This window comes from Rutidosis leptorrhynchoides, chromosome 5 (assembly GCF_046630445.1).
Source record: "Rutidosis leptorrhynchoides isolate AG116_Rl617_1_P2 chromosome 5, CSIRO_AGI_Rlap_v1, whole genome shotgun sequence".
NCBI classification, from domain to species: Eukaryota; Viridiplantae; Streptophyta; class Magnoliopsida; order Asterales; family Asteraceae; genus Rutidosis; species Rutidosis leptorrhynchoides.
Window position 1 is genome coordinate 430391648 of NC_092337.1, and position 15110 is coordinate 430406757.

Below are 15110 nucleotides of genomic sequence, written 5' to 3' on the forward strand. Positions count from 1 at the left end.
GTCTTGACGCAATTAATGTCATGGCCTTTTTGGGTAAATTAAACACCCTTATTATTCTATGATTTTATTGTGAAATATAGTTGTGAGGATGTAATTTACTAAAAGAAATTACACAAATAGTCCTTTAGATCACCCTCATATATTTTTGATGTCATCTAACCTAACGCCCTATCATTCCTATGAAAAATTTCAAATTTTGAGGATAATTCTTGTCATTACATAAATAATGTACACAACTACCATTAACATTTAGTACAAAACTAGAAAAAATTTGATCGCGCGTTGCTGCGGTTGTATTCAACACGCGGTCATATTTGTATATACGTTGTTTGGTACCTAATATATCTAGTAGGTTGGGTTGTTTGTTGAACGTGTACGTATATGTATGAAATATAGCTCGAAATATTTAGTGTTTTTTTTGACGATGTCCGTTTCGCGTATAGTTAGTCGCGTTGTGTTCGTAAAATAATATCGAGTTGAACGGTGGTCTCGGAAAAATTTAGCTCGCACCGAGCGAGAATATAGGGCCCGTTATTTAGTATTTTTTTAACGATGTCCGTTTCGCGCATAGTTAGTCCCGTTGTGTCCGTCTGATTTTTTCGAGTTGAACGGTGGTCTCAGAAAAATTTAACTCGGACCGAGCGAGAAGATAGGGCCCGTTAAAAATACGGGTGGAATCATTTTTTATTTTTATTTCAAAATTATATATTCACGCTTGTTACCCCTAAAAAAGTAGAAAGTTGGAGGTCGTTGTGTATATGAAGCCGAATTTGAGGGGCCGGGTGTAGTGTGAACGCAAACGCAAAACGACATTAGGGTAAAATTGAAACTACAATGTTTCCCATGCATAGTAGGATATAAAAAAAATATAGGGGTAATATAAGGACCGTTCATGTAAATTATTCACAACAATACGTATTTATCTACTCCGTATAAGTTTCCGTGTGGCTTTCGCAAATCACAGAATAAACGGCGTCGTTCGAAGCTTTAGACCGTATAAGTAGTCGAACAATAAAAAAAATTCTGTTTGTTGACCTAAAATCGAAGCGGAGAGATGGCGATGATGCAAGCTGGAATGAGTTTTTCTAGGATCTTTATCGTTGCCGGAGCAGGTTCTCTTTACATATAGCTATCTGTATCTAAATCTATACGTACAGTTTATGTATTTATCAGATCTCTTACCTTTGAAACCCTAATTTTTTTTCATTTTGCTCCAGAGGTATATGTGTATGATTTTGAATTGATTTATTAAAATTGGACGTGATGTATTGTGTTGTGTAGGGTATACAGGTGCATTGATGATGAAAAATGGTAAATTATCTGAGTTATTGGCTGAAATTCAGGTAGATTCTGCTAGTATATACACCTTCATTTTTATAATTTTATTTAATTTTTAATATTTAATCTATTCTCCCTTCTCCCTTGATATTAAATAGCTAACTTAAGTTATTAGTATGTAAATTTGGTCTATGCTTGAGAGTGAGTTTTGGTTGTTTGAAATGGGCAGGAATTGATAAAACGACATGAAGGAAAGAATGTGGAGGGAGGTGAAGATCATTCTGAAGCTATTGCTGCTCAGGTACCATTTCTGCAATAAGCTGTTTTTGTATCTTCATTTTTTCGGTTAAATGTTATATGGAGTTATATGAAAACATGATGGCTTTCCTAGAGTGCATATACCTTAAAATTGGAGAATTATTGGAATTTATTAAAAAAATATTGAAATTTCTACATAATTCGAGCAACCCTTCTTAGATGAAGCAAGCTACAATATGTATTGATTTTTGTTGTGAAAACCAACTTGTTTAGAGTCTAAGTTAACAGGCAAAACTAATAAGGTTTATTCATTGTTTTCATTTTCACATAATGTAGAAATGTAGTAACTTCAACAAAGATAATTCACACTGATTATATATGTTTACTAATATATTATTACTATCTTTCGTACTTACAAAACTTTCAGGTTCGCCGATTAGCAATGGAAGTTCGTCAGATGGCTTCCTCAAGGCAGATCACCGTTCTGAATGGTGGTTCTGGTGGTATGTCCCCTTTGTCTTTGCGTGTGTTTAACATATACTACTCTGGCTTGCATTATATTGTCATGATTTTCTATTTTTTCATTCGAAGTTATAAATGCCATATGATTCAGTGGACCGTTATTGAGGCAACTATCTGTTTTCTGATTTTGTAACTGAATTTGATCTATTTTAATTATAACTTCATGTTGATACAGGCGGTGTCTCATCTTTATTGGTACCAGCTGCTACAGTGGGTGCTGTGGGTTATGGATACATGTGGTGGAAGGTTCGTTTCTTGTTTGTTCTTAATTTGTATGCTAGATTTTGAATAGTTGATTTTTGTTTTGGATTTTATATATCTATATCTGTAGTGCACTCATACTCATGGCAAAAGAAGACCTAAAGATAATAGTTTGTCCATATTAAGAACAAAATTATATTTTTATATTTTGTTAATTTCGGTATTTGAAGTGTGTAAAGCTTGACCTTTTATCTTTCTGTTGATGTATATTCAGGGTTTATCATTCTCTGACCTCATGTACGTGACAAAGAAAAATATGTCAAACGCCGTATCAAACTTGACAAAGCATTTAGACCAAGTGACAGATGCTCTCGCGGTAACTTTCTTATGAAAGATATTGCATAATTTTAATATTGTATTTCTTTTCTGTATCATTAATATCAGATTTCCTTTTTTTATTTTAATTTTAATCTTTGGAACATACTGTGTTAGGTACTAGATCAAAGCAATTTCAAAGTAACACATGAACCATTGTCACCATAAACTAAACATTTTTTTTTTGTTTTCAGTTTTAGACATGATTCTGTAATTTTCTTTTCGGTAGTCGTTTATTGTTGCATCTAAGTTTATGCTTTCTGACATCGTTCCGTGTTTTTCGTTAATTAGGCTGCCAAGAAACACTTGACCCAGAGAATCGAGAATTTGGATGGAAAAATGGATCAGCAAGTGGAAATATCCAGGTTGATTCAAAGTGAGGTATGTTTGTAAACCGATTTATCAGACTATTGTATTACTTGTTCATTAGCATCCGCTTTACCATATGAACTTATTCCAAGCATAAATTATTGAACTTTTGAAACAGGTGGCTGGTGTCCATGATGATATATCCCAAATAGGCTACGACTTGGATTCACTAAATAAAATGGTTAATGGTTTGGTGAGTGTTCTTTCTTGAATGTTCTTTGACCATGGTAGTCAACGTTTTCAATTTAGCACTGTTATTTAATTATGATTATGTTTCGCCTTTTATAAAAGACGTGTTTTCATTGCAGAATGGCAAGATCATGACATTGGAGGAAAAGCAGGTTCACATATATTCAGTTTTTAGTAAATACATGTTTTTGAATTATGATTATGTTTCGCCTTGTGGGTTTATTAAGATATACTATGTTACAACTTAGTTTGCGCCAAGAGTTATATCGATGGCTGATCAATTTCATTATTTTGGAGGATGTAGTAACTTTTTTTTTCCCCCTGCTAATAGGATTTTACCAACCGTGGAGTGTGGTACCTCTGCAACGTAGCTGAAGGAAACAAGATCACTCCCAAAGCACAGGTCTTACAATTAACTTAGTCGCTTATTTCCGATACTACATTTTGGGGCTGTTTACTTTCTTTCCATTAAGTTATATATGGATAAAGATGGCAATATGGATATGGAATGACTATATTTGCTTTTGTTGAATTGTTGATTAATTGTTTGGTAAAATAAATCCACCAATATCACCAATTCACCATTAATTCCAAATCTCTCGGTGCCTTCTTAAATATTCGTTCCTTACATGCCCACAATATCTTCAGTCCAAGAAATTAATTTGATATATATTCTATATTTCTATGCTCTTCTTCTTCTTCGGTCAAAAAAAAATTATTTGGTATCTCTTCCCCTCTTCTTCGTTGACCCTATATTACCTTTAAGTTACCCACATCGTAAGATCAACAAATTAACCACTAAAACCCTAGTTTTTTAGAAATTTGCAACAATAACAGAGTTTGTGTACTAGAAGCGATGGTGATGATGCAGCAAAAAACAGAGATAACAAAAGAATAATCAAACCTGCTTATGATTTCATGTATTGTAATTACTACCGGAAAAAGCTTGTAATTCGGAGGCTGTTGTTGAGATCGAAATAATTTTTAAAATAAAACATTGATATATGTATATAGGGGATGATATTAGTGCTTGAAGGGTAATATTGAGAAGGGTTGAGAAAAGAAAAGCTGTATGGGGACAAGTGTAGTTTTTAAATTAATGAAACAGGCTTCTATCCAGCATTTTCATTAATTTAAGGAAAAAGTAAACAGGTTTTTGGGTGACCGAATAAGTCATTGATTCACCTCAGCCTATTAAGCAAAAAGTAAACAGGGCCATTGTATCATTGAGCTATAAATGGCTTATAATGCTTTGTTAATAACTCATTTGCAACTTAGAACATGTGTATTAAATTGCATATTATAACTTATTGAATAATGGATATTCACTTATTTACTTGCATATACAGGAACAATTCAAACTTACTGCCAAATCATTTGGTGGTTATCTTACTTCTGGCGGAGGGCTTAATATTGAGGTTAGTTTGCTGATGCTTTGTTTTTTATTTTATTTTTTTAATTTTTATTTTTTTCGTAAAGATAGAACGTATGTCACTGATAAAATGCACCATTATGATATTCTAACTTACAAACAATGCAACAATTTTATGATATTATTAAGGATTTTTCTATAGATAGCCCTAAGGGCTAAGGTTAGACAAACCCTATTATTAGAAAGAACTACACCATAAAAAAATTAATCATCCGCTAATTTTTGTGACATTATTCTTCTGCAGGGTGTCAAGGACCTTGCTGATGGTTTAGATTCAAATGCTGATCAACCGAGAGCGCTGACCAGGTATTCATACCATTTGCATTCTTGTACCTGAATAAACTCTTATATTCTTTTTTGTCCATTTTTTAGGAAAAAAAGTTGTTAGTGTGTCAAAGATGATTTCATAAGTTATTTTAATAACAAAAAAATAATAAGAGGAAAAACAAATAATTATGTAAATAAAATCTTATAAGAATCCCCAACAACAATCATATTGCTCAACCTAACACATTATCAACCCACTTGACCTAACCATTTTGTCACCTCTAAGGCTCTAACTGAATCCATATTGATTTGTGTTAATAGGATATCATGGTAAAGTTTCCAATATAGTACGGTTGCTTATAATTGACCTTGTTCTCTCATTGTTATTAAACAGGAAAAATACAGTCAAGGCAGTTTTTTGAACCAAATGAAAGCGCTCATTCGAAGAATATTATTTATATAAGCCTTGTTTAGCGTGCTATATACTGATATTTTTATGCCCAATAAGTGAAAGCATTGAGACGCACTTTCTATCCGTTCGTGGGTAGTATATCTTCGTCGACTGGGTTACATGTGTTGTAGCCATGTTTTTTTTTATATATGATCAATGTCTATTTGTTCACATCAATGATACAGTTAATTTCTTATTATAAATATGTATGCAAAGTCTAGTTAATAGTTAATATTGTATTGCAATTGCTGAAATAGTTTAATTTCAATGCCTGGTGTTTTTGTTTCTTATTTGTGGCATCAACTCCTGGAGTTTGCTCTAATATATGGAGGATAGAGAGGAGCAAGTCCAAACCAGTTTTGAAAAACCTGTCAATTAAACCGAAAGCTGGTAAAAATATCGGGTTTGGTTTTTTACGAATTAGTATATAAATTATATTGTTACAAAAATCATATTTTTATTGTTTTTAAAAGAAAATATCGTTTAGGCTGGTTTTTATCCCAGCGTTAGTTGTGACGGAATGTTCGGTCAGTCAAAAAAATGACGAAAGAGTGAGGAGCGAGAGGGAGAGAGTAGGGCCAATCAGAGTGAGGGAGAGTATATATTTCTGTTATGTATTTATTTTTCCCACTCAATTTCCAATCAGATTTTACCACATCATACTCCAAATATTTGGCACAAAAACTTGACAGTTTGAGTTAATAGGGGTCAAATACACTCACAGTCAAAAACCAATTTTTTTATACCAAAAAGTGCACAATTTACCTCTGACATCACCGACATGGTTGGGAATAATCTTAGGATCACAAGTTTGTTCGATCTCGAGAAGCTTGAGCTCGGGATCGTTTACTAAACGAACTTAAAAATAAGTTCAAACTCGGGCTCGGACTCGAACTTTTAACGAGTCGAACTCAAGTAACTCGCGAGTAGCTCGACTTGTTTACACCCTAGTTAAAAACTGCCTTTTTAATATTAAGCATTGTAGTGTCTTTAAATAAATGGAAGGCCGAAGACTATTTTCAAAACATTTATACAGCCCAAAGACATTTATAGGGGCCCAATTGCTACTGATAATGCCCTATTCAAATAAATGTATAAGCTACTTTAACTCTCATATCTCTTTATAATAAGTGGGCTTATTAGTATGTGAAATGACCCGTGAAATCACGAGTTTGTTTAAACGAAACAGTTTAGTGATATAGTTTAGATATTAAGTGAATTTAATGTTAAAGTTGTTTAGTTTAATTACCCGTTGAACCACGAATTCTGACTAAGAAACTTGTCCTTAATTTTACAAACATATTGATATACTTAACTTGATCAGGATAAATGAACTACATTCATTCTCCCACCAACATCTTTCAATTTTCATCACAATTACTGTTTTCCTTATCATAAAAAAAATTGTTTTAGTCACATCGGTTATATCAAATGATATTTGTTTATTTATTTAATAATACGTTGTCTTGCTTGGGTAATTAGATGTGGCTAGTACTCCGTATATATTTGGGCTTGAATATATTAACTCCTACCATACTAAAAGTTATGGTGGACGATGTCGCTTGGCAAAAAAGTTGGCCGGACGATGTCGCTTGGCAAAAAAGTTGGCAAAAAAAAAAAAAAAAAAAAAAAAAAAAACCCAAAACAACATTCGCCACAACAACAAAAAAACAGCCCCAAACTTTTAACCTTTTACCAATTTCAACCCCCAAAACAGGGGTACAAACCGTAAATTCACTATTTTAATTAAAAAACTTAAATAAACTTCATTCAATTTTTTCCCGGGCCATATCTTCTTGCACGGTACGAGTTAAATTTTTCCGACATCACCATTCAACTCGAAATAATTTTACAAACACGGCGCAACTAACTATGCGCAAAACGAACGCTTTTTAAAAACGCTAAGTATTTCGGACTATTTTTCATAATATATACAACCCGAAATATAGCCCTAAATATTTAATTTTTTTTAACGATGTCCGTTTCGAGCGTAGTTAGTCCCGTTGTGTTCGTTAGATTTTTTCGAGTTAAACGGTGATTTCGAAAAAAGTTATCTCGCACCGAGCGATAAGATAGGGCCCGTTAAAAATTCGGGTGGAATTAGTTTCTTTTATTTAATAAAATTATATATTTACGCTTTCTACCCCTGAAAAAGTGTAAAGTTGAGGGACCGTTGTGTAAATTCAGCTGAATTTGAGGGGCCGCTTGTAGTGCGAACGCAGACTCAAAACGACAATCCGAAATAACTGAAACGACGAAACCAGCCACGCATTTTAGTATATAGGTATATAATATAATATAATATAATAATAATATAATATAATAGTAAAATGAAATTATCGGTTTGTATTTGTTTTTGTTTTGTATATATAGTTTAAAATCATAAAACCGTATGGTCTTCAAAATCGGCATGCATATATATATATATATATATATATATATATATATATATATATATATATATATATATATATATATATATTATCGGCATTATTATTTGTTTCTATTTTGTATTTTTTTTATTTTTAATTAAGTAGAATTAATGTATAAAATAATTGACATCACCATAAGTAAATTTAAAGGTAATTAGTGAAATGATGACATCATCATTTTAGAGGTTTATATGATTATATAAATGACAGAAACTACCATTCTTCATCGTTTTGATGAAGGTATCGGCTTCTATTAATATATTCTTCATTTTTTTGTCAAAAAATAAAATAAAAAATGAGTGGGTTTATTAATTGTGATGGTCGACATAGTGTTCCTGATTTGGAATTTGTGTTTGGGTCGAATGTTTATGTCGGTGGGACTAATGATTGTGTTAAGGGGCCAAATGGATGTGATGCTGGGCCTTTTATAGCCGTTGATGGGCTGCTTGTGTCATAACCCGTCCTTAACCATAAGAACGTGTTAGATAACGTATGATTTCATTGCGAGGTATTGACCTCTATATGCGACATTTTTAAAAAGGAAAACTGCATATATTATACATTACAAATCAAACCATTATTTTTGTTACAAGCTTTAGACAATAAAAAGATGATTATCGTTTAACGATAATCTTCGACTTACAAACTTTACAAATGATAATAACAACACGATTTCTAGCATATTTTACAACACACGTCCTCGGATATGCAGTTTTATTTTTGACACAAATATGAGTACGCATGATCCTGCTTAGATTCAACATAATGCAGCGGAAGCTTTAATTAACACCTGAGAATAAACATGTTTAAAAACGTCAACATAAAGTTGGTGAGATATAGGTTTAGTGCGCAGCAATATATATATATAGACCACAAGATTTCGTATATAAACATTTCAATAAAAATATTCTAAGTGGTTGAGCACTTGGTAACCATACTTAACATTTTCACGTCGCATATTCCCTTTAATATGAAATCTTACTACACCGTACCAAGTGTAGTCACAAAACGAAGTACTGTGCAACCGTTGAATACTGGTCGTCCAGTCCGATTGGGGTTGTCAGGCCCGATAGATCTATCAACAGGATTCGCGTTTACAATACCGCTGTAAATATTAGTTACCAAGCTACAGGGAAGTATGCTAGTGGTACAACTCAACGTAGAACATATTTTTCAGTTACTTGTGTCCATATCGTAAAACATAAAATACATGTATTCTCATCCCGAAATATTTAGAGTTTAAAAGTGGGACTATATACTCACTCTTGTCTTGATGATATATATATTTTGACTCGGTCTTCCGGTTGATATCACGAACCTATCCATATATAATATATCAATATGTTTTCATTTTTAAACAAACGTTATAAATATATACTTGTTATACTTTTAATACTTTGAATAATTCCTTAGTCCGTAGTTAGCAGTCCGATGTTAGTAATTCAATTTTAATGGTTCATTTTTAGATGTTTAATATACCCGCAATGAATAAATACAACCCCCAACGAAATAAATAAAACTCCCGTAAAACCCCATCATAAATGTATTGGTCGAGATTAATCTTGACCCATGGTACCGGTGTTGTCAAATGACGTGTTGCGTACATAAAGTACCGGTGTTGTCAAATGACGTGTTGCGTACAATCATGGGATCTTATGATTAATCTTCTCGTGTTGCTTACGGGTGATCCTGAACCATATGAAATTGAATTATGAGTACATATATATAAAATATCATGTTATCTTAGAAGTATGTGATTTTATGTAAATTTTTCCAATGAATCCCGAAGTTGAAATTGTCTAGGATAACCAATTTTGTTTCGGTCATAGTTTCTTCGTTACAAGTCCGTTTTCGTTGATTCAAATTGCCATCTTCTTGGATCGAGTTCTTCTTTAAGACTATGAACTGTAAATACCTTGGTTTGTATTCAAAATCATACGGCATAAGTGAAACATTAGTGAAACATATGAAGTTAAACATTTTTGTTACAACAAAATCATTTAATGACCATTTTTCTAAAAATACTTATACTTTGAAAAACCAAGTTTTACCTTGTTAAATTAGTATATACATAAGTTATATTACAGGTCTTGAAGTATTTTAAAAGTTAAGTTAGAAGGATCTATTTAGTTTGCAAACAAGTTTGAAAACATTCAAACTATGTTCTTGTTGTTAAACTTTTGTACCACAAAATAAGATAGCTATATATATATGAATTGAATAAGGTTATGAACATAGATTCTACCTCAAGTTCCTTGGATAAGTTTGCTGTAAAAGAGGAGTAAGAAGCTAGAATCAAAAGGGTGATAGAAGTGGATGAAAGATTGGAAGTAAGTTGGTGTTCTTGGAGGGTTTCTTAAAATGTTTTTGTATGGTTTTCTTATGGTGTTTTAGTATGGTTTTTGAAGCTAGATCTTTATGGAATTTTGCTGGGTTGTTACGGAGTTTAGAGAGTAAGAAAGAGTGTGTGTTTTTAGTTAAGAGATTGAAGTAAAAATGAATCAAAAATGATGATACATATATACTCCTAAAAATGTGATCTTTAAGGATAACATGACAAAATTCTAGTTTGTATTTTTGTAATTAGTCTTGCAATGATTCAAAAGTAATTACCTAGCTCTAAGGGCATGAATAATGGCTGGTTAGGTGGTGATTTTGATGTGTATTTACTATTAGTAAATACGTATAGGAGCTAGGTATGATACGAGTACAAATACTCTAAATATACGTATAGAAATTTTGTGAAAAATGGAATGAGGATTCAAATATAGCTATCTTTTGTGAATACACTTATATGATTTTATGTATTTAAGTTCTTAAAAGTGATTAAATACATTACTTATACAATATATGTATAAACATTATAGTCTTAAGTATTTAAGTCAAATAACGTTACGTATTGTTATCGTTTTGAAAACTTAAGTTAGTAGTTTCAAAATACACATATAACTTGTTGTTATTAATACAAAATGAGATATTAAAACATTTATTAATCATGTTAAATATGTATATATACATTTATATACACAAACGTATAATTATCATATATTGTATAGTTCGTGATATCATCGGTCAAACTAGACGGTCAAACGTTGTATAAAACTCTTTTCGGAAATATAAATCTCGACAATTTGGATTGCTTATCATGTTGGCAAGGTTTAATTTATGTAAATATTAATCTTATAAGTATAGTATGATCGAAAAAGTGCGGGTCGTTACATTACCTCCCCGTTAAATAAATTTCGTCCCGAAATTTTAAAATTGTACCTATTTTGCGTTATCGAGAAACAAGTGCGGATACTTTCGTTTCATCTGATCCTCGCGTTCCCAAGTAAACTCGGGACCTCTTCTAGCATTCCAACGAACCTTAACAATCGGTATATTACTCTGTTTGAGCTGTTTAACTTCACGGTCCATGATTTCGATTGGTTCTTCGACGAATTGTAGTTTCTCGTCGACATGGATTTCTTCAAGAGGAATGGTGAGGTCTTCCTTTGCAAGACACTTCTTAAGGTTTGAGACGTGAAAGGTATTATGTACTCCAGCGAGTTGTTGCGGTAACTCGAGTCGATAAGCTACCGATCCAATGCGTTCGATGATCTTGAACGGGCCTACGTACCTTGGGTTCAGTTTACCCCTTTTGCCGAACCGTATTACACCTTTCCAAGGTGACACCTTTAGCATAACCATGTCCCCGACCTGAAACTCTAATGGTTTCCTTCGAACATCGGCGTAGCTCTTTTGGCGACTACGGGCTGTTTTCAATCTCTCCTTGATTTGCACTATCTTCTCAGTCGTTTCATGTATGATCTCGGGACCAGTTAATTGTCGATCTCCTACTTCATTCCAACAGATAGGAGATCTACACTTCCTTCCATACAATGCTTCGAATGGCGCAGCTCCAATGCTCGCATGATAACTATTATTATACGAGAATTCTGCTAACGGTAGATATTTATCCCATCCGTTTCCAAAATCGATCACACATGCCCTGAGCATGTCTTCAAGAGTCTGAATCGTTCTCTCACTCTGTCCATCGGTTTGTGGATGATATGCGGTACTCATATCCAACCGAGTTCCTAGTGCCTCCTGTAGTGATTGCCAAAACTTTGAGGTAAATCTACTATCACGATCGGATATAATGGAAATAGGTATTCCATGCCTTGAAACAACTTCCTTTATATACAATCGTAATAGTTTCTCCATTCTATCCGTTTCCTTTATAGGCAAGAAATGTGCAGACTTGGTGAGACGATCAACAATCACCCAAATGGTGTCGTATCCCCAGGCAGTCTTTGGTAACTTCGTGATGAAATCCATGGTAATACCATCCCATTTCCATTCTGGGATTTCTGGTTGTTGAAGTAACCCTGACGGCTTCTGGTGTTCTGCTTTAACCTTGGAACAAGTTAAACACTCCCCAACATATGTTGCAACGTCTGTTTTTAAATTAGGCCACCAATAATGCGTCTTAAGATCTTGGTACATCTTTCCAACTCCAGGATGTATCGAATATCTTGTCTTATGTGCCTCGTTCAATATCAACTTCCTTAATCCACCCAACTTCGGTACCCAAATACGATTTGCAAAATATCGAATTCCATCTTCCCGCATAACGAGTTGCTTCTCATACTTCTTCATTATTTCATTTCCTATATTTTCTTTAGTAAGTGCTTCTCGTTGAACTTCTTTGATTTGTGAGTTGAGATTCATGCGAATTTTTATGTTCATCGCTCGTACTCGAATTGGTTCTCGTTCCTTTCTGCTTAGTGCGTCAGCCACCACATTCGCTTTCCCGGGATGATAACGAATTTCACAATCATAGTCGTTTATTAACTCGACCCACCTACGTTGCCTCATGTTCAATTGTTTCTGATCAAAAATATGTTGAAGGCTTTTATGATCAGTAAACACAGTGAATTTAACCCCATACAAGTAGTGTCTCCACATCTTCAATGCAAACACGACTGCTCCCAATTCTAGATCATGCGTTGTATAATTTCGCTCGTGAATCTTCAATTGTCGGGATGCGAATGCAATAACTTTCTTCCGTTGCATAAGAACACAACCAAAACCTTGTCGCGAAGCGTCACAATATATTTCAAAATCATCGTTCCCTTCTGGTAACGATAAAATAGGCGCCGTAGTTAACTTCTTCTTCAATAATTGAAATGCGTTCTCCTGCTCCGAGGTCCATTCGTATTTCTTCCCTTTTTGCGTTAATGCTGTCAACGGCTTAGCTATTCGAGAAAAATCTTGAATAAACCTTCTATAATAACCGGCTAAACCCAAAAATTGGCGTATCTGCGTTGGTGTCTTAGGAGTCTCCCATTTTTCAATAGCTTCAGTTTTTGCTGGATCAACCTGAATTCCTTCGCTATTAACAACGTGACCAAGAAATTGCACTTCTTTCAACCAGAAAGCACACTTAGAAAATTTAGCATAAAGTTGTTCTTTTCTCAACAACTCCAGTATCAACCTTAAATGCTCTTCATGCTCTTGCTCACTCTTGGAATAGATAAGAATATCATCAATGAAAACGATAACAAACTTATCTAAATACGGACTACAAACTCGATTCATGAGGTCCATGAATACAGCTGGCGCATTCGTCAATCCAAACGGCATAACCAAAAATTCGTAATGACCATAACGTGTCCGAAAAGCAGTTTTCGGAATGTCCTCTTCTTTGACGCGTAGTTGATGATAGCCCGATCTTAAGTCGATTTTTGAATAAACACATGATCCTTGCAATTGATCAAATAAGTCATCAATTCTCGGTAGTGGATACCGATTCTTGATAGTTAACTTATTTAATTCACGATAATCTATACACATTCGGAAAGATCCGTCTTTCTTCTTGACAAACAAAATTGGAGCTCCCCACGGTGATGTACTTGGTCGTATGAATCCACGGTCCAGTAATTCTTTTAACTGACTTTGAAGTTCTTTTAACTCGGACGGTGCAAGTCTATATGGAGCACGAGCCACTGGTGCAGCTCCTGGTACTAAATCTATTTGAAATTCTACCGATCTAAATGGAGGTAATCCCGGCAATTCTTCCGGAAAAACTTCGGGAAAATCTCTTGCCACAGGCACGTCATTGATGCACTTTTCTTTCTTTTCGATTTTATTAACATGTGCTAAAATAGCGTAACATCCCTTTTCTAAACACTTCTTGGCTTTCAAACAGCTAATGAGTTTTAGCTTTGAATTACCCTTCTCTCCATAAATCATCACCGGCATTTTATCCTTACCAGGAATACGAATTGCCTTCTTGGCACAAACAACTTCCGCTCCTACTTTGGACATCCAGTCCATGCCGACTATTACATCAAAACCTCCCAATTCTACGGGTATTAAGTCGATTTTAAACGTTTCTCCGGCTAAATTTATTTCACAACCACGACAAATTTTATCGGCTTTAATTAGTTTACCATTAGCTAACTCAATCAAGTACTTAGCATCTAGAGGTAATGATGAACAATTCAATTTAGTGTAAAAATTTATACACACGTAGCTTCTATCGGCGCCAGTATCAAATAAAATAGATGCTGATAAGTTATTAATGGTAAACGTACCCGTAACAAGCTCCGGGTCTTCTCGTGCCTCTCTAGCATTAATAACAAACGCTCTTCCACGTGCAGGTCCGCCATTCTGATTCGGGCACTGGCTCTTATAGTGACCTTGTTTTCCACAACCAAAACAAGTAATGGTAGCCAAAGCAGTTCTATTTGCGTTGGTGGCAGGAGTCTTGTTGCCATTTGTAACGAGAGCCTTACAATCTTCCGCAAGATGACCTTGTCGATTACACTTGGTGCATAACACACTACAGTAACCAAAGTGATGTTTGTGGCAACGGTTGCATAAAGGACTTTGTCCTTTATAACCAAAACCTGAACCACTACTCGCACCTTTTGTGGTTTCTTGTTTCTTATAAGGTTGTTGTTGGTTACCTCGATCATAACTTCCATTCCACTTTTTCTTGTTTCCCAATACCTTCACCTCAGTATTGAATGCTTTCTTGTCCAAAATGACCTGATCCATTAGCTCGTTCGCCATGGTTATAGCTTCATGAATTGTCTTAGGTTTCGATGCTGTAACATTTGCCTTGACCTTTTTGGGCAAACCAGCTTTGTACATTTCAATCTTCCGTTCTTCGGTTGGAACCAATTCAGGACATAGCAAAACTAATTCCATGAATCGCTGGTTGTAGTTGGTGATTTCAGTACCAACCACCTTCAAACTTCGTAACTCATCTTCTAACTTAATAACCTCATTCCTTGGACAATACTCGGTGATTATCATTGCTTTGAATTCTTCCCATGGAGTATCA

At 34.2% G+C, this 15110-nt stretch overlaps 1 protein-coding gene across 1 annotated transcript; it reads left to right on the forward strand.

Moving 5' to 3' along the window:
• Positions 1-970: 970 nt before the first annotated feature.
• Positions 971-5629, forward strand: LOC139847583 (uncharacterized). Its single transcript, XM_071837278.1, has 13 exons — positions 971-1112; positions 1282-1343; positions 1508-1579; positions 1964-2039; positions 2234-2304; positions 2534-2635; positions 2926-3015; positions 3122-3196; positions 3312-3344; positions 3524-3595; positions 4542-4610; positions 4869-4930; positions 5286-5629. The coding sequence occupies exons 1-13, from the start codon at positions 1055-1057 to the stop codon at positions 5311-5313; spliced, it is 870 nt and encodes a 289-aa protein (XP_071693379.1). The 5' UTR covers positions 971-1054; the 3' UTR covers positions 5314-5629.
• Positions 5630-15110: the final 9481 nt, after the last annotated feature.